Source organism: Candoia aspera, chromosome 1 (assembly GCF_035149785.1).
Source record: "Candoia aspera isolate rCanAsp1 chromosome 1, rCanAsp1.hap2, whole genome shotgun sequence".
In the NCBI taxonomy this organism is placed as follows: domain Eukaryota; kingdom Metazoa; phylum Chordata; class Lepidosauria; order Squamata; family Boidae; genus Candoia; species Candoia aspera.
The window spans coordinates 54,400,120-54,426,574 of NC_086153.1; the positions used below are offsets into that span (position 1 = coordinate 54,400,120).

The following is a 26,455-nucleotide window of genomic DNA, read 5'->3' on the forward strand; positions in this document are numbered from 1 at the left end:
CCAAACTCACCCTTCCGAAGTAGGTCGTGTTGCAGCTAATGAAGGGCGTCGAGTTGTCGCTGTTTCCGTAGGGAGGACATGGTAAACTAGCCCCGATAATCAGGGCTTTGCGTGACTGTGGAATCGCTCCGGGGCGGCGAGCAGCGTGGAGCAGATAGGTGAGAGATCCTTAGGAGCAGCTCTCGGCGCGCGCTCCGTTGAGAGGCAGCCCGGCCTCTTTCGTGTGCATCTACTTCCCGGCCCGGGTTCTGGGAGACCTTAACGTGAGACGCTCTGCATTTCAGCATTTTGGCGGAATCATTGCAAAGCTGCCGCCTGTAGAGCGCATGCGGCGCAATCTCGATAGAAAAGGGTCTTCACTGAAGAAGATAGGGGGAGCTTTCAGTATGAAAATGGCTCTTCCTGCGAGCATCCTTCTATGGGGCCTTCCTTAGGGAATAGATAAGGTTAAGGCTGCAGCCCTTGGAAATGACAGAAGTTGGAAGGACTGGGATTGCTTTCGAAGTACGAATGTGTGGAGTATGAGAACAGATTCCCTCCTTTGCTCAAAATTGATGCTCGCCGCCGTTATGGTGACATAAAATCTCTTCCCTTCTTCCGCCTCTAGAGAAATAACATGCTGGTGCTGTCCAGTCAGCCAGTTTTAATGTTAAGAGGTCAGACAGAACCTCTTCAGTTTATTGTTTTCACTGTTTTGTGACTGAAGAAGGAGAAAATGGGTTGGAAAAGTTTCTTTAGCCAGATCAAACTCCTAGATGTTCTTTACATGGGGAATTGTGGCTTTGCATTCTGAGAACCCTGGAAAAAATCAGCTTAATTTCTGTTGTCTTGCAGAATTTTCAACTATGTTTTCTCTGCATGCTTTCTCAGGTTTGACTGTGTTACATTCTGTTTCACATACAATATATGTTTACTTTACATATTCCTTCAGGGAGGTGCCATCCCTGTAAAGACTTCGTATTGTGTGAAAGGACTATCAAAGACAATTAGTTTTGGAATAGATTTGTTTGGTTAGGGAATGCAGGTTCTGAGGTTCATCATACGGTACTCCTAATTTTTTTTGAGCTAGAGTATAACAGTTATTCTTAGAGCAGCCTTTCTCAACCTTTTGACCCTGGAGGAACCCTTGAAATATTTTTCAGGCCTCTGGGAACTCCTGCACATTCAGGCTCAAATATAGGCCAGAAGTTACAGAATTATTATATTCGTTTCATGTGTAGGCCTGTATATATGCATTAACAGTGTTCTTAAATTAAAAATAAAGAATGAAACTTATTTAATGTGAAGTTGCCCAAATTTGAAATAATTTTGACCTCCCATGGAACCCTGGTTGAGAAACCCTGCTTTAGAGTGTAAAAAAAGGTCTGAGGCATTTCAGGGTTTCACTATAAGTTGTAAGTGCTTTGCCCTTTATCCCATTATTTGACTGGAGTTGGTCAATACTTCGTTTAATTTAAACCATGAATGTGAGCTTTTTCCTCTTTTTATTGTAACAACTGAATGGATTTAATTTTGGTGTTTACGTATTAGCAGGTTGAAACACAACATATTGTACTAAGTATGTTTTCTAATTTTGCATCTTGATTCTTATAATGTGCTCTGTGAGGCTAAACTTATGTTTGGTCAAGAAGCTGCAACCAGTGCAAAAGACAGGGTTGTGTCATGTTGAATCCCCATAACGCTGTTACTGAGTTATTCTGGTTGTTGATTTGCTTCTGAACCAAATTAAGTAACTTATTTTTAACTTATAAAACAGCTCTAAACAAATTGGAAAAGGTTAGTGTATATTGTGGAAAGTGAATTTTTTCTCCGAGCATTTAAAGTCTGTTTACATCTACAGATCAATTTTGTACAGACTTATTCAGAAGTAAATCCCATTTTCTTTCATGAAATTTGTTCCAAGTTAAGTTTATGGAATTACAATCATACCGCAAGTCTTTCTCCACGTTTACCTAAGCACACATGAACATTGCAGCAACCTGTTTTTTTCTGCCATGTCCTCATAATATTGCCTTCATCTCATCTCTAACTTATACCATGGCAAACATAAGTCATCCTTAGCTGTTCTGAAGCAGCATTTTCTTCCTTAAGTAGGCAACAAGCTGTGTACATTTTACTGTAGGTACAATCTGATATGCTTTACCAGTGTTACAGTTAGGTGACTCTTAAGGGGTAGCATTAGTGCAGCATCTATTGGTTACAATAGCTCAGTGTTTTTTTTTCAAACTTGGCAACTTTCAGATGTGTGGACTTCAATTCCCAGAATTCACAGCTGGCTGGGGAATTCTGGGAGTTGAAGTCCACACATCTGAAAGTTGCCAAGTTTGAAAAACACTGCTACAGCTGGTACAGGCAGGCTGCCTCCTATCCAGGGCTATTCTGGTTTGGGTAGTACAAATGTTGGAGTCCTCCAAACCTTTCCCCCTGGACCCACTAGGTCTCTGAGCTGATCCCAAATTAGAGAACTGACTTTGAAAGAGGAATTACCCCAACTAATGGGTGAGAGGCACTGGAAATCATGTGTAACAGGAAGACTTCTGTGGCACTGTGGAACCACTCCCATGTGAGCTATTCTTAAACCTAAGTGTAGTGCTCATTCAGAAGAGTACTAAACCCATGTCTGAAAATAGTTTGACTTAACAACTGAGAGGCACTGGGGTATGCATACCATGCAGTCACCCCCATGTCTAGTCAAATGTAACAGCTTACAGGTCCAAGAAAGGAAGTAGTGGAAGTGGGGATACACCTATTTACTCACCAGATAAACAAGGCATTGAAGGAACCCATCAGTGTTTGTATTTTGCCTCCTCTTTCAGCCTGGGGATCAACTGTCTGGAGCTTCTCAAAGTCTTAAGGAAGTTTTAAAGATGTCTGAACCTGCATGTCTAGCCATTTATCTAACTGTGCTTCTTCTACAGTTCCATTCATGATTAAGAAGAATGATTAGTATATTTTCCTGCCAGTTGGTGATATTTGTTGAGGGGAGAGGAAAGCAAAGCCAGGGGCGGTCCACCATTCCCTTAACACGCCCTGCACACAATAAATAAGGGCACCACCATTAGGTGGGATACTTCCTTTGGCAGGATACAGATTGACAGTGGGAACATCAGGTTTTATGCTGGTATTGTTTTCTGGTGGCTGAGGGATTGGTGATGGTTCTTTAACTGAGTCATGGGAAGGAGCCTTTTCAGGCTACAGGCCAGTATAACAGGGTTCCTGAACCTTTGGGACTTAGTGGCAACATTTGGAATTTTGAAACCATGTTTTGGATGTACTAACAAAAGGCTACTGGAATAAGCCTGCATTCACAAAATGGCTGCCATGTGTGAAATAAGTTAACAAGTACCAATTTACCAGAATGCTCCCTGCTACCTTCTCTACCTACTTTTCTGAAGGATGCTGCAAAATAACCCTGCTTACAGTTGTCCTATTTCTGGGCAGGTGGATACATACAGCATTGGGCTACATAATTTCTGTGATCTAAGAAAGGTTTGAGGGCATATTTGTCACTCACAAGCACTTTGGATAGCAAAGATAATGCTGGAAGCTGCCACATATTAGCTTCCCGCAACTCTTTTTGTTGGAAAAGTACAAAATTAAGTGGGACAGGGAATCTGGCAGGCATTCTGTCTGCAAGCCACACAAGTACTTGAATTGTATGCACTTAATGTGGTGTAAGCCTTGTTGAAAGTAATGAGATTTACTTCCAAATATCCATCTTTGGGTGTTGATATTAGGACTTATCTTTCCACTTAAAATTAACTTGAATTAAATATAAGATTTGTTGTCTTAACATTTATTAGTTTTGCTTGCTTTTTCTGTTTTTAAATTTTCTTTCAAACTTGACATTGTTCTTGGCTCAGAAAAGGACACCTATATATTGGGGTTAAAAGCCAATGGAAAATACCCCTGCAGAGAAAGGATGTGGTTTATCTTTGCAAGCAGAAAAGTTCTACTGTATTGTGTTTTTAAATAGATAGCTAGATCTGCTCAGGTGTGTTTACTCTAAACACTTTTTTATTTCATATGAAGTTTTATTTTTATCAGACCAGTATATTTTCAGTAGTAATTTGGCTTCTGCCAATATCCAATAGTCCTTTTTTCTACCTGATTTAAACCTGGGATGATGATTATTCAGGCTTTATTGTTGTGTGACTTTTATTAGAATTCCAAGGGTTGCCAACCAGAACCAGTGAAAAAGAAAGAATGTGGGCAGAACTAGGTATCTGCTGTACCTTATGAACAAAAGAACAATTCTTCCGTTCCCACCTGTAAGCTATGATTTCTTTTTTCCCCGTAATTATTGTATTCTATTTTTATTCTTCTTTTATTGTATATCACCCAGGGTCATTTTGGAATCAGGCAGTGCCTAAATTGAATAAATAATTTGTTATCATCATCATCATGATTTGATGAATAAGCAACAGTGACTGGATGCATTAACCTGTAGCTTGTGGTATACAAACCACATTGGATTGATTCATGCATTGCATGAAGTAGGAATCCAGTCTGTACTGGAGTTATTAGGAGTTCTTATGCAGAACTTTAAAGACTGAACTGCAAAGATGACCATTTGATATTTGTGTTTTACAGTAGGATGAGACCGAAAGGAACAATTATCAGAAGACCAGACATAGCAGAGATTTCTTTTTATTTCTGTTGTTAAACTATGGGAAGTCAAAAATGGTTATCCTAAACCGCAATTCATTAGTCATGCTTGCTTTAGGGGAAGCACTCACAATCCTTGGACCATTCACAGATGTTGGGAATCTTTGTTGATGGTTGTTGGCCCAAAGGAAAAATCATTCAGCAGCTGTCTGAGCCAAGATTTGGTAATGTTTGTGTCTGGTAGATTTGCATAGCTTTTTTTTAATGTTGTCCCATTCTTAATTTTTCTGCTTTGTGTGTACACACATATAAAATGGAAGAGAAAATAATTTGAGCTGAGTAGAGGAGAAGAATGAGGCCACAGTGCTTGTCAGCTAGATGATACTGAGAGCACATGCTTTTCACATCAGTAGCAAGAAATAAAATTGTTAAATGAAACAATTTGGCCTACATTATAATAAAGCAAAATACCAAATAAGGCATTGGATAGAATCCAGGTCCCTGATTCTATTATATTAGAACAGTCCTTCTCAGACTGGGTCCTGAGAGTCACTGAGTTTCAGATCCAGAGGGTCTTAGAGCCTTTTTGCTTTCCGTTCTTGCTTGTTTTTAGTCAGATGTTGAAAGAGAAGTAAATGACTTAAATATTACCAAAGTGATTTTCTGCTGTTAAATGGACTTTGGGGGAAAAGAAAGATACATTGCTCTTACTGTGAAGGTCCTTCTTCTATGGAGAAGACACGTGGGGGTTGAAATGAGGTCTTTACATTTCTAGTCTTTACTCTGGAGCTAGAAAGGAATCTGATGTCAGTTCTTGCTGGAGGAAATAGTTCTCTTCCTGAGTTTAAGAACGACAAGCCAGAAAGAGAGCTCAAAGAAATAAAACTTTAGAAAATAGGAATAAAAGAGAGAAGTATTAGACTCTGTGCAAACACTGATGGGCAACTCTCCTTTTTTGAGATTGGCCAGATGGACTGGATGCCTTGTCTTTGCTACAATAAAAGGATCTTCAGGATAAGTCCAACATACCACTTTCCTATAGGGGAGCCAGAACATTCTGAAATGGTATATACCAAAAGCTGTCTCTGTGGGTGAGATTCCCTCTCCAGGGGAGCAGTAGGATTGAGGGTAGACAAGGTGGATGTGTTTCTAGAGGAAGGGGCTACAGTTCTCTGTGGAGCAGGGTTATTCTGAATCTCATAAGCTAGTTTGATGCAGGTTTTGATCCACCTGGAGATAATAATTGGAGAGCCTTGTGGGTTCGCAAGCTGACACTACACTGCTCAGATAGATCTTGATGGCTTATCTGTGTTTCACTTGAGCCAATCCTCCTCTAATTTAGATTTGGTGTTGAGGCAGAATGAGGGGAGGATCATTTCCTGCCTTTGGTAGAAGACTGGATTCATCTAAGCCATAACGGTTTAGGCACAAAGTGATGGTGTCTTGCTAGATGCACAGAATTCCTTTGTATAGAGAGCACACCTATTTCTGACACCCACTTTGCAGAATATCACTTTCCACATCAGATGCTGTAGAGCATATAGTACAAAAGTTTGAATGGGGCTTGTGTGAGTGCTTGAAGGTCCTATGATAGATGGTTGATATAGAGCTCTCCTTATAAATCTTGAATAAGGTTAGGCTAAGAGAGACTGATTGTTCCCCGGTGCTAGAACTGAGGGGAGAGCTAATGGCTGTCTGCATAAGGTGGTTGGTTGTTGAAATAGACCTGCAGGAATGCCAGGACTTGGGAAGTGGAAGCTGATGTTAGTAAGGTTCCTTTCTTTTGGGCCCATCTGTGGAAGGCTCGCCATATGTCAATCAGTCAAGGTAGGCAAGGTCAAGAAAAAGAAGATTCAGGGATTTCAGAAATGCTCTCTGTTGTTGTAAGGTTGAATAATAGAATCTTAGAAGCCTGTCAGATTTTCCCTCTACCATGTCTTATACACAAAATCAAAGCAAGATTATTTTTTGAGTTTCTTTCTCAGAACTGAATAATCTTTTTTCCTCCCTTAAGGAAGCTTCTTTGTTCCCTACCCTTTTCCCAAGGCCAGGTCTACATTTTTTCACACCATATCAATTCAGATATGCAGGTAGTAAATGCTCTTCAGGATGCTAAAATGGTCTAATAATCTTGTTATTTTATCTTAAGATGATTAGGTGGCTTCACTCAATTTCCAAAGCTGGGCAAAGGTTCTGCTGGACACAGCTTCTATCTGCTCTTCCAACTGGAGTCATGAGTCCAGGAGAACCATTAAGCTGAGGATCACCTTTTTCTGGGAGACCATGTCCCCATCTAAAGCTAAAATTGGTATTCTTCTGGATTCAATCAACTTCTGAATCAATAGCCACTTGGTGTTGTTTGGATTAAGTCTGTTTCTCCCCATCTGGATCCCTACAGGTTTCCAATGAAGACTTCTAATGCATCTTCCATTCAGTCTTCATACAGCTGATACTGTGCCCCAAACCACTAAATGAACTCATGGGTTCATGTAGCTGTTAAATAAGTGCCTGAGAGCTTGTCATCTCCTCCCCTACATGCATCATTTGTTACCATCCACTGAGGATGGAATGGAACACGGCAAAAAAATGTTGCCAGTTCTCAACCCTTGCAGCCCATCCAGAATGGTACCATAGTTGATAGCCCTGAAAGCCACTGAGAGATCCAATAGGACAAATAGGGCCATGCTCCTTTTATCCAAGTCCCCCTTAGATCATCTACAAGACCAAAGGAGAGGCTGGAGACTGGATGATAGCTGTCCTGTATGGGTATATGTAAAGTCAGCTGCTTAAGGAGGGGGTATCAATGTTCCCATTATGATTCTCAGGCGGGATCCTAACCAGCACAGAATATAGGTTAGGTAAAGGTTTCCCTTGACATTAAGTCCAGTCGTGTCCGACTCTAGGGGACAGTGCTCATCTCTGTTTCAAAGCCGAAGAGCCGGCGTTTGTCCATAGACACTTCCGTGGTCATGTGGCCAGCATTACTACATGGAACGCCGTTACCTGCCCGCCGAAGCGGTACCTATTAACCTACTCACATTGGCATGTTTTCGAACTGCTAGGTTGGCAGGAGCTGGGACTAGCAACGGGAGCTCACCCCGTCACGCGGATTCGAACCGCTGACCTTCCGATCGGCAAGCTCAGCAGCTCAGCGGTTTAATCCGCAGCGCCACCGCGTCTCTTCTAGCATAGAATATAGGAATGTAATAATCCAAATACTGTTCACTTTCTGAAAATATAGATAGAACACTTCCGCTTACCTGTCATCAGCTGCAGAGCCAGGCAAAGAAGCCCAGAAGCAAGGCTAGAGTACCACAGAGCTGGGCTAACAAAGGATGCTGCCATAGCAACTGATGCTTCTTCTCTTCATAATACAGCAGTTCAGGCATGAGCTTTGCTATCATCCCAGCAAGTGAAGAGTTTCTTCATGCTATACTTGGTAGTGATGTTGCCTTAAGAGCAGGCAAATACTTTGCCTTTCTCAGATAACTTCTTGTAGGATCTTGTGTTACTATCTCATGGATACCTGAATATTTGGCACTTGGGTTAGTGTCTTATCCAGGACACAGGGTTCTGATGCTGCTGTATAATCAGCTGTGGGAATGGCTTGAAATTCTGCACAGAAATTTGTGGGAATTCTCTTTCTTCCACCTCAGCCCTCATTATGTTATGCCTCGTTCAGGCATATTCTCACCAGCAGCCATCTGTGATTGGAACCTGCCTGCTTGGGGAAATGTTAATGTCTGTTGGGTGATATGTTGCCACAGTAACTCCTGTGATTTCAGCAAAAACAAGTTTTCCCACTAGCTGTAGTTTCGTATGGCTCCATACATACTAATGCTTTCCCAGTTTGTTCTTCACAATTCAGGGCCCTTTTTGATATTAATGTTAAAATGTATCATCCATCCTGAGCCTGGTGTGTAGCTTTCCCATACACTGGCTGCCCAGCAAAAGGAAATGCACCGTGAAAAAGGAGTTTTAAAAGAATACAGTTTTACATGAACTGTGCATACAATATACTAATTTGTATTTAGAAATAATTTCTATAGTTGAAAAAGAAATAGACAACATCTTTTACATTCATGGGGAAGACTGACTAGATGACTAGATGATAGGGGTCTGTTATTGGTAAGGTAGGGCATTCAAACATGTTTCTCTTTGTTGGGTACAACTGGTATACAAAGGTAGCCTTTCCCAATCTGATACTCTACAAATTTAGTGGCAATTAAATATTTGGGAATACCCATTTAAATAGTTGGGATTACCCAAAATGTAACCTAAGTGCAGCTAGCAGGTACCAGTTTTGACAGCCCTAGAAAATATTAGTCTTTTAAAAACTAAATTCCAATACAATTTTTTTTAAAAAATCACATGCAATAGCATTCAAAAATCAGCTTTACATGAATCTGAAAGGTTTTAAATAGTTCTGGAACACTGATTAATTCAGAAGAAAATTCATCAGTTTTGGAGGCTACCAGCTACTCTGTTAAAGACTCTTTAAAACAATTCCTGGTCAAATTTTATATAGTTATTCTAGGCAATTTTGTTCTGCTTTTACTGTTCTACATCACTTCTTTCTACAGTGCTTTGGGTGTTGTTAAGGTTCTCCATGAAGAATGAAGCATGATCGCCTTCATGAACAATTCTGACAGTGAAGAGGAACCCTGCAATGAAAGGACGTCGCTGATGTCAGCCGAGAGCCCCCTTCTACCTCCTTATCATGATGGAGCACAAGCAACTGAAGCTGCAGAAACACTTTCCCACAGGGTAGGGGTCTTTGGAAAAGAATGTGCTGCTTTTCTTAGAATTGGGAGGTATTGTGGAGGTCATCTAGTCAGCGTAGGGCTATTGGCATACCCCAGAGCCCCTCCATAGTTGTTGCTGAATAATCTTTAGCACAGAAAGAGTGGGAAATCATTAATACATACTGTATGAGATATTGATATTCATTGTATTTAATGAATGAAAATTAGTTTTCAATTACATTTAAATTAAAGCACATTCAGGTTTTGTCTCAACCCTGAAAAAGATCCCTAATCTAGATCACTTCCTGCTGAGTGCAGTATCTGTAGAGCATGATCCCATTACCTATTACAGTATCTTGACTGATGGCTACTCAGCCTCTACCTAAATACCTTGAGCAAAGGAGAACTCACTATCTCCCAAGGCAGTTCTAATGTTGAACAGTGCTATCAGGAAACTTCTAAAGTTTAGTTAGAATCAGATTTGTCTTCCATGGAACAACAGAAGACAAATCTGCTCCATTGTCTGAATAGCATCCAGTTATTGTATATAATGGTGATCCTGTTCTGTTTGTGAGTTCATCTGCTGCAAGTCCTTCTTTTATATCATTCAAAGGGCTAGAATGGGCAGCTTCAGATGTTCAAGTACATTAGGGCAGTGTTCCCACTCTTCCCCCATTCCAGATGTCTTGGACTATGTTCCAACCAAGTGGGGCTGTTAATCATCCTGGCTGGGAGTGTGGGAGTTGAAATCCAAAGCACTGTGCTGGTTGTGCTAAAGTATTTGAGCCTCAGCCACCTTCTCACACCAGGAGCTCCACATGCACTTTTAAAGAAGGTCAGCCAGTGTTCAGGCTGAGAAATCAAAGCCTCGCCCCCCATAGCCCTACATGGCAAGACTGCACAAATGAGGACATGATCTCACTGGAGTAAGTGTATCTGTGCGCCATCTAGTATACTCTCTTTAGTGACTATAGAAATTTGTTTCATGAGAGAAGTTGGCAGATTTTAGCAGCTTAGAAAGACAGTCATGTAATCGTGAGAACCCATATTGTATTTTCAGGATTTGATTGTGGGGATGAAGGATGGGGAAGGAAGGTAGCATTGAACTGCATTATCTCCCTTTTGGGGGAGATGGGCGGTAGCAAAATTTGAAAAATAAATAAATAAATTTTGTGCATCCTTCTGTCAGACTGTGTCAGCTGGTATCTGGGCATGTTCCTTAGCCTCTGAAAATGGCAATTTCCTGACCTTTGGACTCCTTTATTACTCAGTTTCCTACCATACTTTTGTCTTCTCGATTTCTAGATGTCTGAAATGGCCACTTTTGGCAAGAGGTTTTGAAGGCATTAGCCGTCCAGATAGAACTCTGTTGGGAAGGCAGATCTGCCCAACAGTTGCTAACCCTTACTGTTCATTGTTGTTGTTGCAGAAAAGACGTACTGGCAGCACTGGCAGCTCTAATAAAACAACGGAGGGACATGTGCCTGACCCAGAAAGAGCAGCAACAGGACATGTTGTGCTGGATAACGAGGAGGAAGAGTTGACCTTAAAATATGGAGCAAAGCATGTGATCATGCTGTTTGTGCCTGTAACACTGTGCATGGTTGTGGTTGTTGCAACCATTAAGTCAGTGCGTTTCTACACTGAGAAGAATGGGCAACTGTAAGTGATTCCTCACAGGATCTAAAACAATGAATGCTTTTTTACGTTAAGGTTATTTCCTTCTGTAGTTTCTTCCAGGGGTGTTCGGATTGCAAACTCCCATAATTCCCAAGCAGAAATAGTAAATTTGTGGTAAAGCATGGAGAGATCCAGGAGTCAGTTTTGAGAGAAACTGTTAGAGCTTTTTAATGCATTTTGTATTGTTGTAAGACCACATGAAATACAGACAGCACTGGACTTTATGAGTTGACAATCCCTGTACTTAATGATATTTCCATAATCTTCTGTGCATGACAAGTTACTCAACTTTTTTCAACCTGGAATCATCCAGATGTTTTGGTGTTCAAATCCCTTTGGCCATACTGGATGGGAATTAATGAGTGGAAATGTAGCATACCTGGATTGGGGGATGCTACTCTGCCTAAAGATATGGTAAATTCAAAAGCGACCTTGCCCCTCTTATAAATACCGTTTTTTCTGTTGCCTCTTTGAGCTAATGGTTGGCATTTTGTTATACACATACTTTGGAGGGATTGGGTTTTGTTTTGGTAGCCACTGAACTTCCTCTATTAAGCTATTTGGCCTTTTCTTTCAGGATTTATACCCCCTTCAGTGAAGATACCCCCTATGTGGGCCAGCGTCTCTTGAGCTCTGTGTTGAATACCATCATCATGATCAGCGTCATTCTTGTGATGACCATCTTTTTGGTTTTGCTGTATAAATATCGTTGCTATAAGGCAAGGCTTTGAATATGTTGATTAACTAATGCCGTTTAGTTAATTCTATCAGGTACTTTTACTCCATGATGATCAGCATTTCTTAGGTGAGAAAACGATCATAGCAACTTAGTGATCCTTGTGATACATCTTTGTAATGTCATTTTAGGCAGCTAGTCTGCATTTTTTCCAGTGGATTGGAAACTTTTAGAAGTGATATATTCACACATTTTAAAAAATGTTGACTGCAAAAGAGTAAGATGTTAAAGAATTTTGCAGGATTTAGCAGAACCTTAGTGTTATTGCTGCAGTATTTTAAATAATTCAAACTGTTGGTAAGTAAGATCTTTTTGTAGGTTTACCTTGACATTAAGATTTGTAAGGAGTTCCTCTCCTCTATATGTTCAAGAACAGTTTTTTTTTTTTAAGAGTGAAGACAATTGTGTAGACAAAATAAGAGGTCCTTCATTTCAAAATAGGTTGAGAAATGTTGAAGCATGAAATTGCATTCTTAAACAGATCTGCATTGCTGATAACCCATCAAATCAAAAGCAGGAAATCCGTCTAAAGGTGGGGGGGTTAACGCAGTATAAGTGGATTCTATAACAGAGCCTTCTCCAGCTTGGTGGCAAAATACGTTGAGACTATATTTCCCACCATTTCTCATCAGTGTAGCCAACTGGTTGAGAGTTATGAGTATAGTAGATCTGGAGGGCACCATGTAAGAGAAAGCTAGCCTAATATTTAGGGAAAGAAATACTTATAAACTACTTCTGATGATAAAAACTTGGTTTTTAGAATGTATCCCGGTGATTCTTGCAGGCTTCTGAATGGCTATACAATCTATTTATATCATGAGATTAAAACAGGCAAGTAGAAGGCTAATCATTAAGTAAGAGGTTGATGTCCTGATCAGAGAATATTGGAAAAGCAGAAGTTTTAGAGAGGGGGAGGAGGAGAGAAGGAGATGCTACCAGACATTTGGAACAGAGGACTGCTTGACAGGCCTCAGGGAAACTTTAAAGATGAATTAGGTGGCAGAACAAATGAATGGGAAAGCAAGTTATTTAGTCTTGTCAGATTGCACAGAAATACATGACGCCTGAGAAGCAATTTTTCTCTGAAAAACTTTTGGCGTTTTACATTGTTAAAGTAAAACCTTTTTTTCTTACTTCCTGTGAATTTTTTGTCTTTCATTTGGAGTCTTGAGGCCTTCTTAAGTTGTACACTTCTTTGTCTTCCTAAGGCAGCTGTTCCCTCTCTCTCCAGGTATGCTAGCATGTGCTGGGGAAGCTTCCTTTAGCTACGAAGCTAATTGAAGAGAGCCTATAACAAAATCAGCCCAACGTAGGTTGTCTTTGGGATATGCAAGGAAGGCACCTAAATAGCATATTGTCATCTTTTGCAGTTCATTCATGGGTGGCTGATTCTTTCATCGCTGATGCTCTTGTTTCTCTTCACTTACATCTACCTTGGGTAAGTGAAACCTGTGCATCCTATATCACCTAGTATTCCTTTAAATCAGGATAGGCACAAGATAGTATAGGTTCTAATGTGGGATTGCTAAATGATTGTTTGAACAGTAACAAAAAAACATATATATGATCAACGAAAAAAGATGAAACAACATGACACAAAAAGAGAATAACATGAGGAGGGAAAAGGAAAAAGCAAGATCAAGTACCAATGCTTAAAGATGAACAGTCATTCTTAAATAATAAGGGTCTTTATATGGTCCAAGGAGGGGAATAGCCTGTGGAGCTTTGCTTCCATTCTCATATTTCTCATAGTCTGATAAAGCAGTTGCTGCTTAGGAACTATGCCAAACTGTTAGATGGCATTCGTATAATTGTGTGGTTTCTAAGGTGGCTGCTGTTAGCAGAGTCTCAGGTAGAATTTGAAATACATTTATGATAGACCGGACTAGATGGCTCTTGCTTCTGTTTGGAAGTCCATTAAAACTAAGCTGGGTTAGGCAGTTATTGGGTGATGTGTAAGTTCCGCTTCCTAATCTAGTTGGTTCATATGTATTTTGTATCCTAAGGTAAAATATCAGCTTTCCCACCCACTTTCAAGGGACCTATAGTGGCGACCATGGCTCACTGGTTAGTCTTTGCAGAAGGTCTCAAATGGCTTCTCTTTAAGCACATAATAACTTCTTGAAAAAAATCTCTGCTGATCCCAGAGAGGTGTAATTAGATTAGTGTCTGCTTGGCTAGATGGGCACATAATCTGGCATGGCATCAAGTAGCCTACTTTGATCCCTAAGCCATGGAAGCTCAGTATACTGCACACGATGTTGGACGTACATCTGCAACTTCCCTGTTGTTCTTCCTTTTTCCTGTATAGTGCAGTGTCACCTGTGCCATTATTTCACAGTTACCACATCATCTTTAGGTGGCAATGGATACTTTTTATCTGGTCGCTGCTACTTGGTGTCTTCCCAGAACTAACTCCCTTTTTTTTTTTTTTTTTGTCTGACAGTGAAGTGCTCAAGACCTACAATGTGGCTATGGATTACCCTACCCTGTTCTTTATCATCTGGAATTTTGGAGCTGTTGGGATGATTTGCATCCACTGGAAGGGGCCCTTGAAACTCCAGCAAGCCTATCTCATTATGATCAGTGCCCTGATGGCTTTAGTGTTCATTAAGTACTTGCCAGAGTGGTCAGCTTGGGTCATCCTAGGAGGCATCTCTGTTTATGGTATGTCTACAACAGAAGAGTTGTTAAAGTGATCCTCCCCTGAAAACTAAATGGGTCCTTTGTGAGGAGATTAAACCAAGTTAATAGCACCTCCTAGAAATAATAAACCTTTGCATTTCACTTCAGAAAGACTTCAGATTTCAAACCTGCATTCAGAGAGCTGCATTCAGATATTGCAATAAACCTTGATTTATTGTGGCCTTCTCCAGGCTAGGTTTGTGCATTACTCTAATCCGACTGCAAGCAGGGGATCCAAACCTTCTACTCAGATAATAGCCACTAATGCTTTCCAAACCTGATAAGCCCTGGTTTGTCAAAAATGGAAATAGAAATCTTCTAACTGTTCCGTGTAGCCCCATACTGAGACAAGGAGAGCAACTGATTTACTATAATCAATGTTCATTATGACATTGGACTGTGGCCAGGAGGCACATGCATTGAAACAACAAGCACAGCAAAGGTTTAAAGGCAATTTTTTAAAAATCCAGTGATGGTTCTAAAATACATGATAAGAGACTGTGGCCACTTTTGAAGTGCACAAATACTTCTGAAAAATAATCCTGTGCACTCTAAATATGTTTCTGCTTGAATGTTTCTCCAATTCTTAATTTCATTTCAGTGGTCTCTTTTGCTATTTCAGTTATTTATTGGCTACATTTCTTGACAATATTTTTCATGGCAAGGGTGGGGTAGTAAGAGATTGAGATGAATTTGCAGCTGGATGAAAATGAAATAAGAGATTATTTGCCATCTCTTCAATGGTGTCGAAATTTGTTCATAAGGCTGCTTTTATTTATTTGATTGATTGATTGATTGATTGATTGATTTCTATAGCCGCCCATCTCAGCAAGTGACTCTGGGCGGCTTACAACAGTAAAAGTTTCCCTGCTTCACCTAATGGTAGGTTTGGACTCAAACCTTTTCTTAGCTCTGATCTGTTTGTCAGGAAGCAATAGATTCTGTGTGCCATATAAGGTTTGGTGGCTTTATTTCCCTGGGCTGCTTATATTATATGTGAGTTTCACCCTCCGAATTTCTCTTTGATGCTCTGAAGTTTTGTTTGCTCTGAAGTTGTGTTTGTCTCCCCTCTTATTTTGAAAATGCTCTCAGAGACACAGAATGTTTTCTTTGTGTATTGTGTATTGTACTCTATTTTTACACTGTTATGATTTAATAAAGCTGTAGATAACCTTTTCAGAGAAGTTTGAAAGAACTTGTTGCCATGTATCAGCAGGAAAATTAGATGTTCATATTGCTACTTGGGATATTTCTGTCCACAGACTTGATAGCTGTTTTATGTCCAAAGGGACCTCTCCGAATGTTGGTGGAAACGGCACAAGAGAGAAATGAACCAATATTTCCTGCACTTATTTATTCCTGTGAGTAAAATACAGGCTTCTTTTGTGTGACTGGCCTTTATAAGATTACCCCTGTTGTAGCAACTAATGGTGCCTTATTAACTGAAAATATTAGAATGAAAAGGAAGGAAAATGAAGAATTCTCCTGATTCTCTCCCGTTCAGAGATGTTGGATATTCCCAGATGGTGGAAGTAGGTGCAAAACTCAACATCCTCATTATCTCAGCACTTTTTTAAGAGGAAAGTTTCTAGCCTTGCAAAGTTAGATGTGCAAGTGTGGGTGTAATGCCTGGTTTCTAGGTATCTTTTGAGGTTATGAAACATGTTAATACTTATGTCCCTTTCATTGAAAAAGAGAGAAAATTGCATGTAGCCCTAGTCACATGTGATGCAGGATGGGAACTGTATTTTTTGTGGCATTGTTACACATTTCTCTAGTAAATTTTTAAATTTAGGAAGGAAGCAGGAACCACTGCTTTGGCTCCTCCTGTTTGGTTCCACTAGAAATGGCAGCACAGTATTGGATGGTAGATATATCATTACTCCCTACTGAAAGTGAACTTGTGATAAGCCACATTAATTGCAGCTCCCTTTAGTTTTCCTATCCTCCCCGCCTCCCGTCCCCCAACTTGCCTGCCACAGTGAGTCTTCTGAAGAATCTTGTAAGGGCAGTGGGGAGAGATTGTGTGGATAAAACCTAACTTGCTGTATGTTTAAATAAGGCAAACCCAAATTCAGCATGACTAGGGCAGGCATTCTTTCATTTTGATTTCATTGTACCCCCAAGGCTACTGTGCAAGAGGATCAGCCTTGACTTCCCAGGTAAGGTATTAGTCAGGTATCTAGAGCCATATCTGATTTGGCTCGTCAAAGGAAGTAGCCTGATTTTGCATTCTGTATGTGTGTGTGTGTATGTTTGTGCATCTCTCCCAACTTTGTGCTCCTTGCTTTTGCCTACGAAACAAATTATGTAATAATTTAAGTAAAAATAACATAGATGTTGTCTGCAAGATAACAGTACTGTTAAGCCTTTCTCCATTTAGAAAAAAAGGACATTTTTTTTTTAAAAAAACTGCACAGTTGTAGCTCATTCCTGCAGACTTGCAACATGGTGCTTTCAAAGCATGTAGCAGAAAATAATTTGTGTTCCCTTCTATTATCTGTGAAATTCTCCCAACCCACATAATTTATCATTAGCCATCTGAAAACTTCTTAGGAAAACAGACTAGGTTTGTGGTGTAAATAAAGATATATCACAGTGTCTTGAGATGATTGTCCAACAGTTCACTAAGCATTTTTTAATAAAATTGTAGATGTATGTATGTATGTATTTATATTTCAAATTTCTGTCACTGCCCATCTCCTCTAAAGAGGGATTCTGGGTGGTTTACAACAAAATAAAACCATAAGACATAAATTACAGTACAGACCATCATTAAAAATAGATAAATATAAGATCCTTGTAGTGAAAAGCTCTCATTCAATTGGGAGGGCACTATGGCGCCAGCCACCCCCAGGAAGAGCTATTGCCCTTCCCATCCCAAGCAAGGCGGCAGAACCAGGTTTTCAAATTCTTCCGGAAGACCGAGAGCGAAGGTCTCTGCCTCACCTCCGGGGGCAGAATGTTCCAAAGGGCGGGCGACACTGCAGAGAAGGCTCGCCTCCTGGATCCCACTAGATGGAATTCCCTCGCCGACGGGGTCAGTAGCATGCCCTCTTCGCATGACCAGGTGGGACAGGACGATGTAATGGGGAAGAGGCGGTCCCTCAGGTGCCCTGGCCCCATGCCATGTAAGGCTTTAAAGGTGATAACCAACACCTTGAATTGGACCTGGAAGCAAACTGGCACCCAGTACAGCTCATGCAGGAGTGGTATCACATGTGCCGATCTTGAGGCACCAATAACTACCCACGCGGCTGCATTCTGGACCAGTTGAAGCTTCTGGATACTCTTCAAGTGTTAGATACAGATTCCAATTCTTGAAGAAAGCGCATCTAGCAAACTGAATTAAACTGAGTGGGGAAAAAACCTTTGTCTAGTCCTGTATTGTTTTCATGGATTGTCGACTACATGTACTCCTTGACTTATGACCATTTGTTTAGTGACTGTTTGAAGTTATGACAGCACTGAAAAAGTGACTTACAGCCAATCCTCACATTTACAACTGTTGCAGTATCCCTGTGGTCACGTGATCAAAATTCAGGTGCTTGGCAACTGGCATGTATTTACAACGGTTGCAGCATCCTGGAGTCATGTGGTTATCATTTATGACCTTCCCAGGGGGCTTCTGAAAAGCAGAATCAATGGGGGAAGGCAGATTTGCTTAATGACCATGTGATTCATTTAATGACTATGGAGATTCGCTTAATGACTGTGGCAAAAAGGTGGTAAAATCAGGCATGACTCACTTAATGACTGCCTCGCTTAGTGATGGAAGTTCTGGTCCCAATTGTGGTTATAAGTCGAGGACTGCCTGTATTTGTGAGTTTCAGCTATATTTCACCCAGGAACTTCTACATTTGAAGCCACTCAACTATGCCTTTTTCTTGTTAGTTGTGCTTTATATTCTTTTTTGTGTGTGTGTGAAATCCTTAAGCAACAAAAGAATAAATAAAAATGCTAATAAATAAATAAATATGCTAATAAAAGTTTAGGGTTCATGAACTGTTGGATGATCATCCCAATACAGCTAGAAAAAACAACGAAGAATTAAATTATATTTGTATATTGACTGAACAAGTTTGTGTTGGAGAAATGTCATAACTTACTGATGGATTGAACAAGTAGTTTTTTGTGTACTCACAGGCAAATAAAAGTATCTGTAGCTCTGACACATTTTCTTAATGTGTGGCAATCCAAGAATGTAGGATGGACTTCTTTTGATTACACTTTATAACTTTGAATAATCCATCTATTTTATTTCCTAAGTTATATATTGTTTGTTCTTTCCTTCAGCTGCTATGATGTGGACAATAGGAATGGCAAAGCCAGACAATGCACAAAGAAGGACTTCTCAGGAGATATGGGATCCAGGTGATTGATGCACTTGATGTCACAAGGCTCATTCTTTTGTTGTTAAATAGAATTTAAATGAAATCTGCAATGTATTATACTCACTGGATTTTTTGCTTATTGGCAAGATAATTATAAAGGGAAGTTTCCATGGAATTGTATGGGAACTGCATTAGAAATCCCAAGATTCATTGAAAGAGTTAATTAAATTACTAACTGAGGGATGGTTCTGTATCCTTTTACAATTTATAAAGAGAAAAAAGAAATCCAAGGTTTTGATAAGCTCTGTTTGACAGTAGGCTACTTGTAAGATTCAGATCCAGCATGACCAGTCGTGAGGACTTACGGAAGTTATAAGCAACACTTGGAGAACTACAGATTCTCCACCCCAGCTCTACAGCAACAGAGAACAAATCAGTCCATCTTTTCCATGACAACTGGGTTAAATCAGTATTACTGCACAGTCTGTTACAATAGAAGGCAATTTTATTCTAACCAGATTTTTAAAAAATATTGTATGTATTGAATTTTCTTGGGTGACTTTTGTCTTCCCCTCGTTGCTATGCCTCAAATTGGTTGAAGAAGCAGAAACCCATGACAGTTCTTCATATACTGAGCCTGAAGTTCCAGAAATGAGAAACTCAACTAATGATCAAACTGGCCAACAACTTGGTCAAATTGCCCGCAACTTTGAAGAAATGCAGGAAGAGGAAGAAAGTAAGCTGTAGTCCCTTAAACAGATTATAAATTCACTATTGTTAATTCCTTTAAAATAGGAGCAGCTGTCTTTAAAAGAAGTATTACATTGGTTTATACAGCTAAGAGTTATTTTCTGTTGGATAGGAGTTTTCTTCAGTTGAGCCTTCAAATGAAGGTGTCAGAGAAGGAGCCTAGGACTTTGAGCATGAAGGAGTGCTGCCATCTTTGTTTCCTTTCTGACATGCACTGTCTGTGAAAAGTCCTAGGGAAATCCTGGATTACAGCAAATCTGCTTGAAATTGGTTCTGTGCAATCATGCATTTTGGCCCTGAATTTACTTTTGGGCTGTAGTTAAAAAATGCAGGAAAGTTCTGTGCTTCTTTACATTACAGTAGAAATCAAATGTTGGGCATTTCAAATACTTTAGTGGTCTTATGCAGGAAATAACTAAATGCTATAAGCAGGAAATAACTAAAATATTACCATGTAAGATGGGATAAGTAATCTTTTTGGGATGAGAGCCCAGTTAAATCTTGAGATCTGCAATGAGTATGCTTACAGACTGGTGGCAGTGGTGAGCATGGAAGTCTCAAAACACCAATTTTTCAGGAGGCAAAATTTCAGACACACTAAACCATTCCAGAGGACCTTTGTAGGACCAAAACACATTGATGCAAATGTATTTATTTATTTTATTTAAGTGATTTATAGAGCTGCCCATCTCACTGCAGTGACGCTGGGTGGCATACAAAGATTAAAATAATCATAACAGTATAAACTCATGATGCCCTGGTTACACAATAAGCCTCCAAATAAAACCATATCACCAACAGAGATTGCCTAACTGCCTGGCTGAAAAGCCTGGAGGAACAGCCAGATCTTCAGAGCCATATGAAAGGCTAAAAAGGTTGGGGCCATCTGGATCTCTGGGGGTGATGTTGTTCTACAGGGTGGGTACAGTACAGAAAAGGCATGACTCCAGGGTCCAGCGAGATGGCATTGTTTGTTGGAGGGAACCCAGAGCACGTCTCTCATTGGTGGGGCAGGCAGAAACAACGGGGGACAGGCAGTCCCACAAATAGCCTCATCCTATGCCATGTAGATCTTTATAGGTGGTAATCAGCACCTATAAAAATAAAAGGGGTATTGTGTAGCCTATCCACTTCCCCTTTTATTTTTTATTAAAAGGATGTTTTTAAAAGGCAGAAAATTTGTGGACACCAAGGAAAGTTTCTGAGAGCCTTTTGGGGCCCATAAGTGTCATGTTTGCTTACACACAGCTTAAAATATCTGTTGGGAGACAGACTCAGGTAGCTGATGGATTGTTTTTACTTCTGATAGGAGGAGTCAAGCTGGGTCTAGGAGACTTCATCTTCTATAGCGTGCTTGTCGGCAAAGCAGCTGCTACTGCTAGCGGGGACTGGAATACAACACTGGCTTGTTTTGTAGCCATCCTCATAGTAAGTAAAATTAATACATTAATCCAGTACCACCATACCTCCAGCCTCTTCCCTGTCATGCCTCCTTTTGAGTGTAAACCTGAGGATAAGAATTATCTCACAATTGTGACCTGCTCTGGGATTCTTTGTTGCATGAGAAAAATGACAGAAATGATTTAAATACCTAGTACTATTCTAGATACTATTCTGCTTTGCCTTTTGACATACTATAAAGCCAGGATAGCAGGATGGATTATCTGCATTGGGTCCTAGGCATCTGAGCACCTGGGAGCTGAAGATTGCGTTCCAGTATGGTTGGGATCAGACTTCACTGGGGGGGCTTATCCAAATGGTAAGGAGTGGGTTTTATAACAGGATAGAGTTGAACCTTTAGGGTGGCATGAGATTCTGTTTAGCTTCTAGGACTAAAATCTGAAATGTGGTGATAAGCTGACCATTTTTTTCCCTTTTAACTGTTTTAAACATTTATTTAAATATTTGGATCACGGAGTTACTAAAAATACCAAAAAAATTAAAAACAAACTACCAAAACCAAGAACAAAAGAATGCATTGTTTAGGAATATATTCTCATTTGTAAGCTTAAGCAAAGTTAGAAAATTTTCAACATCCATATTCTATATTTCTATTAAAACAGTATTAAATTAAAGATTCTTAAGAATTCTTTCCTGTTGTGTGAATTTTTCAGCCAATGCTGTTTCTCCTAATTTCAAATATTACTGATAGAAAGGTTTTCCATTGTTTAGCTATTGTAAATCTGGCAGTTAACAGGTACATTTGATTTCTTGCGTTGCGATATTTATCTCCTAGAAGAAATGGATAATAAAACTACACAATAATTAATTGACTATTGTGTAATTATTTCAGTTTCCTCAGATGTTCAGCTAAAGTGAGTAACTGAATAGGCACTGCTACCAGAAATGAAAATATGTACTAATTTGATTGCAACTCTCCAATATACTCTAGAAAGACTTAGATTAATATAGTGCAATTTTGAGTATGTGAAATATCATCAATGAATTAAATAGTCAGGTGTTGAGAACTTGGTGAAATGGGTTTAAAAGGACTTTTATACCATAAATAATTCCAAGCTTGATTCATCAATTCAAATCTCAACTTATCTTGCCGCAGTCTTTTAAGACTGCCATTATTATTATTGTATTTATTGTATTTATAACTGTTTTGGTTTTTAATTCTATTTTATTGTAAACCACCGAGAGTCCCTCTTTGGGAAGGAGATAGGGAGTGATAAAATTTGATAAATAAATAAAATAATGAAGTTACTTTCATTTTAAATTATATGAATATACACCATTCTTCAAACACTTTAATGTTCTTGATTGGTAAAATCCCAAGAACTTGAAAACAAATTATTGCAATTACCACATTTTAAACACAAAGTGTCCTATTTTATTTTTTGCAAAAGAGGTTCATAATTATATGTTTTAAATTGGTACCAGTCCTTTGTAATTGTTACAGCTAAATATCTAAAATCCACCTGATTCTTGAAAGCAGCTGTGCAACTCTTAATCAGTGTGGTTTGACAATAGATGATGTATTAAAATTAATTTCTAGCCTGACCCTTCTCATGTATGAAATCTTGTTTGCAGTAACACGATAAAAAATTCCCCTTCCAAGATGTACAAAGGCAGCAAAGCAAGTGAAATGTTAGTGTACGTAGCCTAGTGTTTAGTTAGTACTACCTACAGTATATGCTGCCTGTTCTCTGGGCTTCAGGCAGCTTGCAATGGTATGATCGTAAGTGACAAACAAGCCCATTAAAATTGAAGAATATAGCATACAGCCTCATATGGCTGTCCACCTTATAGGGATCTTCTCTCTAAATGCCTTGTGGAAGAATACAGTTTCTACTGCTTTCCTAAACAATATTATGGGAGGGGCCATCCTGATCTCAAGGAACAAGATGTTCCAGAGTGAGAGGGCTGCAGCTGAGAAGGCCATTCTCCAACCCCCCGTTTTCTTCATCTTCTGGGAAGATGGAAACTTTCAGCACTATCTTCTGGCTAACACATACTGGAGAGATTGAATAAACAGTCTCAGAAATAACATGGACCCAATCCATAAAGGTCGTATAGCTAATAAACAGCACCTTGAATTGGGCCCAGAAGTTGACCAGCTGCCAGTGCAGCTCCTGCAACAGGAGGAAGAGCTAAACCCATTTTGTTTTGTTAAACCCGTTTCTACTGACCAGCAATCCAGCAGCTACAATCTGGGCCAGCTGTAGTTTTTTTATCATCTTCACAGGGCAGCCCCACGTAGGCCAACTTGCAGGAATCTAACAGGGAGATGGCAAGGATATAAATCACTATCTTCAGATTAAATCATTTCTAATTCATTTGTTGTTGTATCTGTCTGGGCAAAACCCAGATTGATCTGGGAACATATAAACCGGCTTAACCTTTGAAAGCAGTGATTTTTTTTAATCTAGTTCTAACAGTGCAATGGGCCTGTATGATGATATCTGTTGAGGGTTCTTTTTTGATTTAAGAATAATCTGTAATTTCCTGACTCTTACAAGAATGAGGTTATTTAATAGCTGTTTACTTATACAGTGAAATCCAATTTATACAGAGATTGAAACTTTAGGTAGTCAGACTAGAATTTTACGATTTGTAGAAATGTATTAGTAATTAGGTTAAAGTGAGATTTTTATCGACCAGACATATGTCTTTATAAGTGAGCTGTGCTCATATTAATTCTGTGTGTGATTTTGTCTTCAATCTTTAAAGTACTACAGGATTTTGATATGTTTAGTATTAAGAAAAATATTCCAGCTAGGTATATTCCTGCTGATTGTGTTTCTTTTCTTTCTCTTAGGGTCTGTGCTTAACTCTTCTGTTGCTTGCAGTATTTAAGAAGGCATTACCTGCTCTTCCCATCTCTATCACCTTTGGCCTGATCTTCTACTTCTCAACAGATAATCTCGTGCAGCCTTTCATGGACACCCTTGCAGCTCATCAGTTGTATATCTAGGAATAATGCTGATCCTGTTTAAGAGCTTCCATGGGTAGCAGGCCAATTTTCAGAGGATAAAACCCTGTGATTTTTACACTTAATGCCATATCTTTTTCAAGAAATGCTAAAAAAACACAACAGTTTTGTTAGTTTCCCCTGGAATTTCACAGCTAATTCTTCGGTCTATTGATGCTCCAGGGATCAGGATCTGTGCAGCCTGATCCTACCTGCACATATTCAGAGTTGAGTTCACTCAGATCATTTGGAGGATTGTTATTTTGGTGCCCTGGAGAACTGACTTTCCTCTTCATGTTTTTCATCAATATATTCATTTCTTTCTTTGTGCAGAAGGTAGATTGCTTGCATTACCTTAAGGTAAAATGAAGAATCCCTCTTGGGATGTTGGTATTGAAAAGTTAAGGTCCACTTTATATATTAACTTGGGATCATAATCATACAATAATAATACAGGGTATTTTTTTAAAATTGGAAAAGCACTTATTTAACAGAAATACAATTCAAGTATAGGAACTGTTTGAAAGGGGAACAGAGTACAGGGAGGTTTCAGCTTCTTCACCCTTAAGGGAAGACGGGGACCTGTTTGGATCTCCAGTATAAACCGCTAACCATGGACTACCATGGGAAATTTTGACATTCCTGGTTCCACACAGTAAAAACAGCAAGAAGCAAATTGCAAAAAGCAGAGCTGATTTAGAGATCCTTTGCTTTTTCCACCTGGAGGCTTGGTGCTGACATAGATTAGCTTACTTTCCAGGTACTCTGAATGAAGGCATCTGAATCTCTGGCTGTTCCTAAGTCATTCTGAGCCAAATTTTATGTAACTATGATTTGATGAATAATTGGCTGGATTCATGTCATTAATTAAGCCACATATCATGATTGATATTTATGGGGACATTATGCTTAGCAGCCTCATGCTACATATTAGCCCTGACTTTATTTTCTTTAAACATCTTTTTAATTAAAAACAAAATGAGAAGTAGAATACTGCAAGGTACCATTCTGGAGGTTTTGATAGTGATGGGACACAATCTTGCCAGTTTGCCTTCTGCTAAATGATTGCCTTTGCCCACCATTTGTGGGAGTGCCTGTGACCTGTTCTCAAACTTCCAAATGTGCCACAGCTCACAAAAGTTAATGCGGACCTTAAACTGGGTTCATGTATCGTACAATGCCAAAATTCAAATAAATCACATTATGATTTAGTATAATATGTGGAACCTTGTCTCTCTCTCACATAATACCTGTTCTTTAATCACAAATGTTTATTTGGCATTGCTTATACTGACCCAAGGAAAGGAGAGCTCATGGCATATTTCTAGTTCCATTAGTGAACAGCCCCATAACACAAAGTACATAATGGCAAGCGGGTTCTCTCTCCTTCTCTTCCTAGACTTGTTAGCATTAGTGTGACCAAGAAGGCATTCAATAAAGAGTTGAGGAGATTTGATCAATGGAGTAAGTTGGGACTGCTTTAGCACTTAATCATGAATCATCTGGAGGCCCATCTTGTATTCCATCAAAGGACGACTTTTTATGGGTTTTAGTAAAACCTAATTGGCTTTCATAGGAATTAGAACTCTAGATGTAGGGTCAGTTTTGTCTTTCTCTGGTAATGATCTCCAGAAAGTCCTACACTTTATGCACAAAATAGGACGTATAAAGGTCTAATTCACTCTATTTCTCTTCTCCAAAACAGAGCAAAACCACATGTAAATTAGGCTGAAGTACAGTGGAACATATAGTCGTATGTATAGAGATGTGCTATCTAATACCTTTTTAACTTAAAAAAATGTAGAAAGATTTTCCCTCCAAATCAATATTTTATTACCAACAGAAAAAAATCAAGGGGGAAATGAAAGATTAACTTGTAATTCTCAAAACTGAGTTCTTGCTGAGCATAGTATTGGCTCCAAAAATAAGTAAATGCTTCTATTTTGACTCCTTCCATTTCTGACTTTCCTATCAAATCTGTTAATATTTTGTTGTATCAGAGCTATTGATCTGCCACACCTTATTAGCCCAGCTTGTCACTGGAGGTTTCATTCCATTTTTTTTCTTTGCAGTTCCATCCAAAATAGAGGCAGAGGAGATTCAGTGAGATATACACACACACAGACACACACACACACATGTATATGTATATATATTTACATACATATGCATATACATATACATGTTGTAAACCTCCCAGAGTTCCCCCTTTGGGGGGAGATGGGCGGTGGCAAAATTTAATAAATATATGCATATGCATATACATATACATATACATATACACTGTGTGTGTGTGTGTGTATAAAAATAGATTTTTTTAATCCCGCCTTAATTATTTTTATAAATAACTCAAGGCGGTGAACATACCTAATAGTCCTTCCTCCTCCTATTTTCCCCACAACAACCACCCTGTGAGGTGAGTTTGGCTGAGAGAGAAGAACTGGCCCAAGGTCACTCAGTCAGCTTTCATGCCTATTGAAAATTATAAAAGGAAATTTGG

At 39.3% G+C, this 26,455-nt stretch overlaps 1 protein-coding gene across 5 annotated transcripts; it reads left to right on the forward strand.

The window, feature by feature from the left end:
* Positions 1-26,019, forward strand: PSEN2 (presenilin 2). Of its 5 annotated transcripts, none has more exons than XM_063304352.1 (11): positions 4-158; positions 9,192-9,375; positions 10,783-11,015; positions 11,611-11,752; positions 13,140-13,207; positions 14,216-14,436; positions 15,717-15,815; positions 18,751-18,828; positions 19,390-19,524; positions 20,848-20,966; positions 23,803-26,019. In XM_063304352.1, exons 2-11 carry the CDS (start codon positions 9,232-9,234, stop codon positions 23,956-23,958), a joined length of 1,395 nt encoding a protein of 464 aa, XP_063160422.1. In that variant the 5' UTR covers positions 4-158; positions 9,192-9,231; the 3' UTR covers positions 23,959-26,019. The 5 variants fall into 5 exon arrangements, with proteins under 5 accessions (XP_063160445.1, XP_063160422.1, XP_063160414.1 ...); XM_063304344.1 differs by having other exon boundaries at positions 9,211-9,375; XM_063304359.1 differs by having other exon boundaries at positions 9,211-9,375; positions 19,393-19,524.
* Positions 26,020-26,455: the final 436 nt, after the last annotated feature.

What these genes read in the sequence shown, in the direction of transcription:
- PSEN2 (XM_063304352.1), top strand. Translation starts at nt 9,232, where the DNA reads ATGATCGCCTTCATGAACAATTCTGACAGTGAAGAGGAACCCTGCAAT. An exon ending in TCAGGAGATATGGGATCCAG is followed by an intron (nt 18,829 to 19,389) that starts GTGATTGATGCA and finishes AATTGGTTGAAG; the next exon opens with AAGCAGAAACCCATGACAGT. An exon ending in AATGCAGGAAGAGGAAGAAA is followed by an intron (nt 19,525 to 20,847) that starts GTAAGCTGTAGT and finishes TACTTCTGATAG; the next exon opens with GAGGAGTCAAGCTGGGTCTA.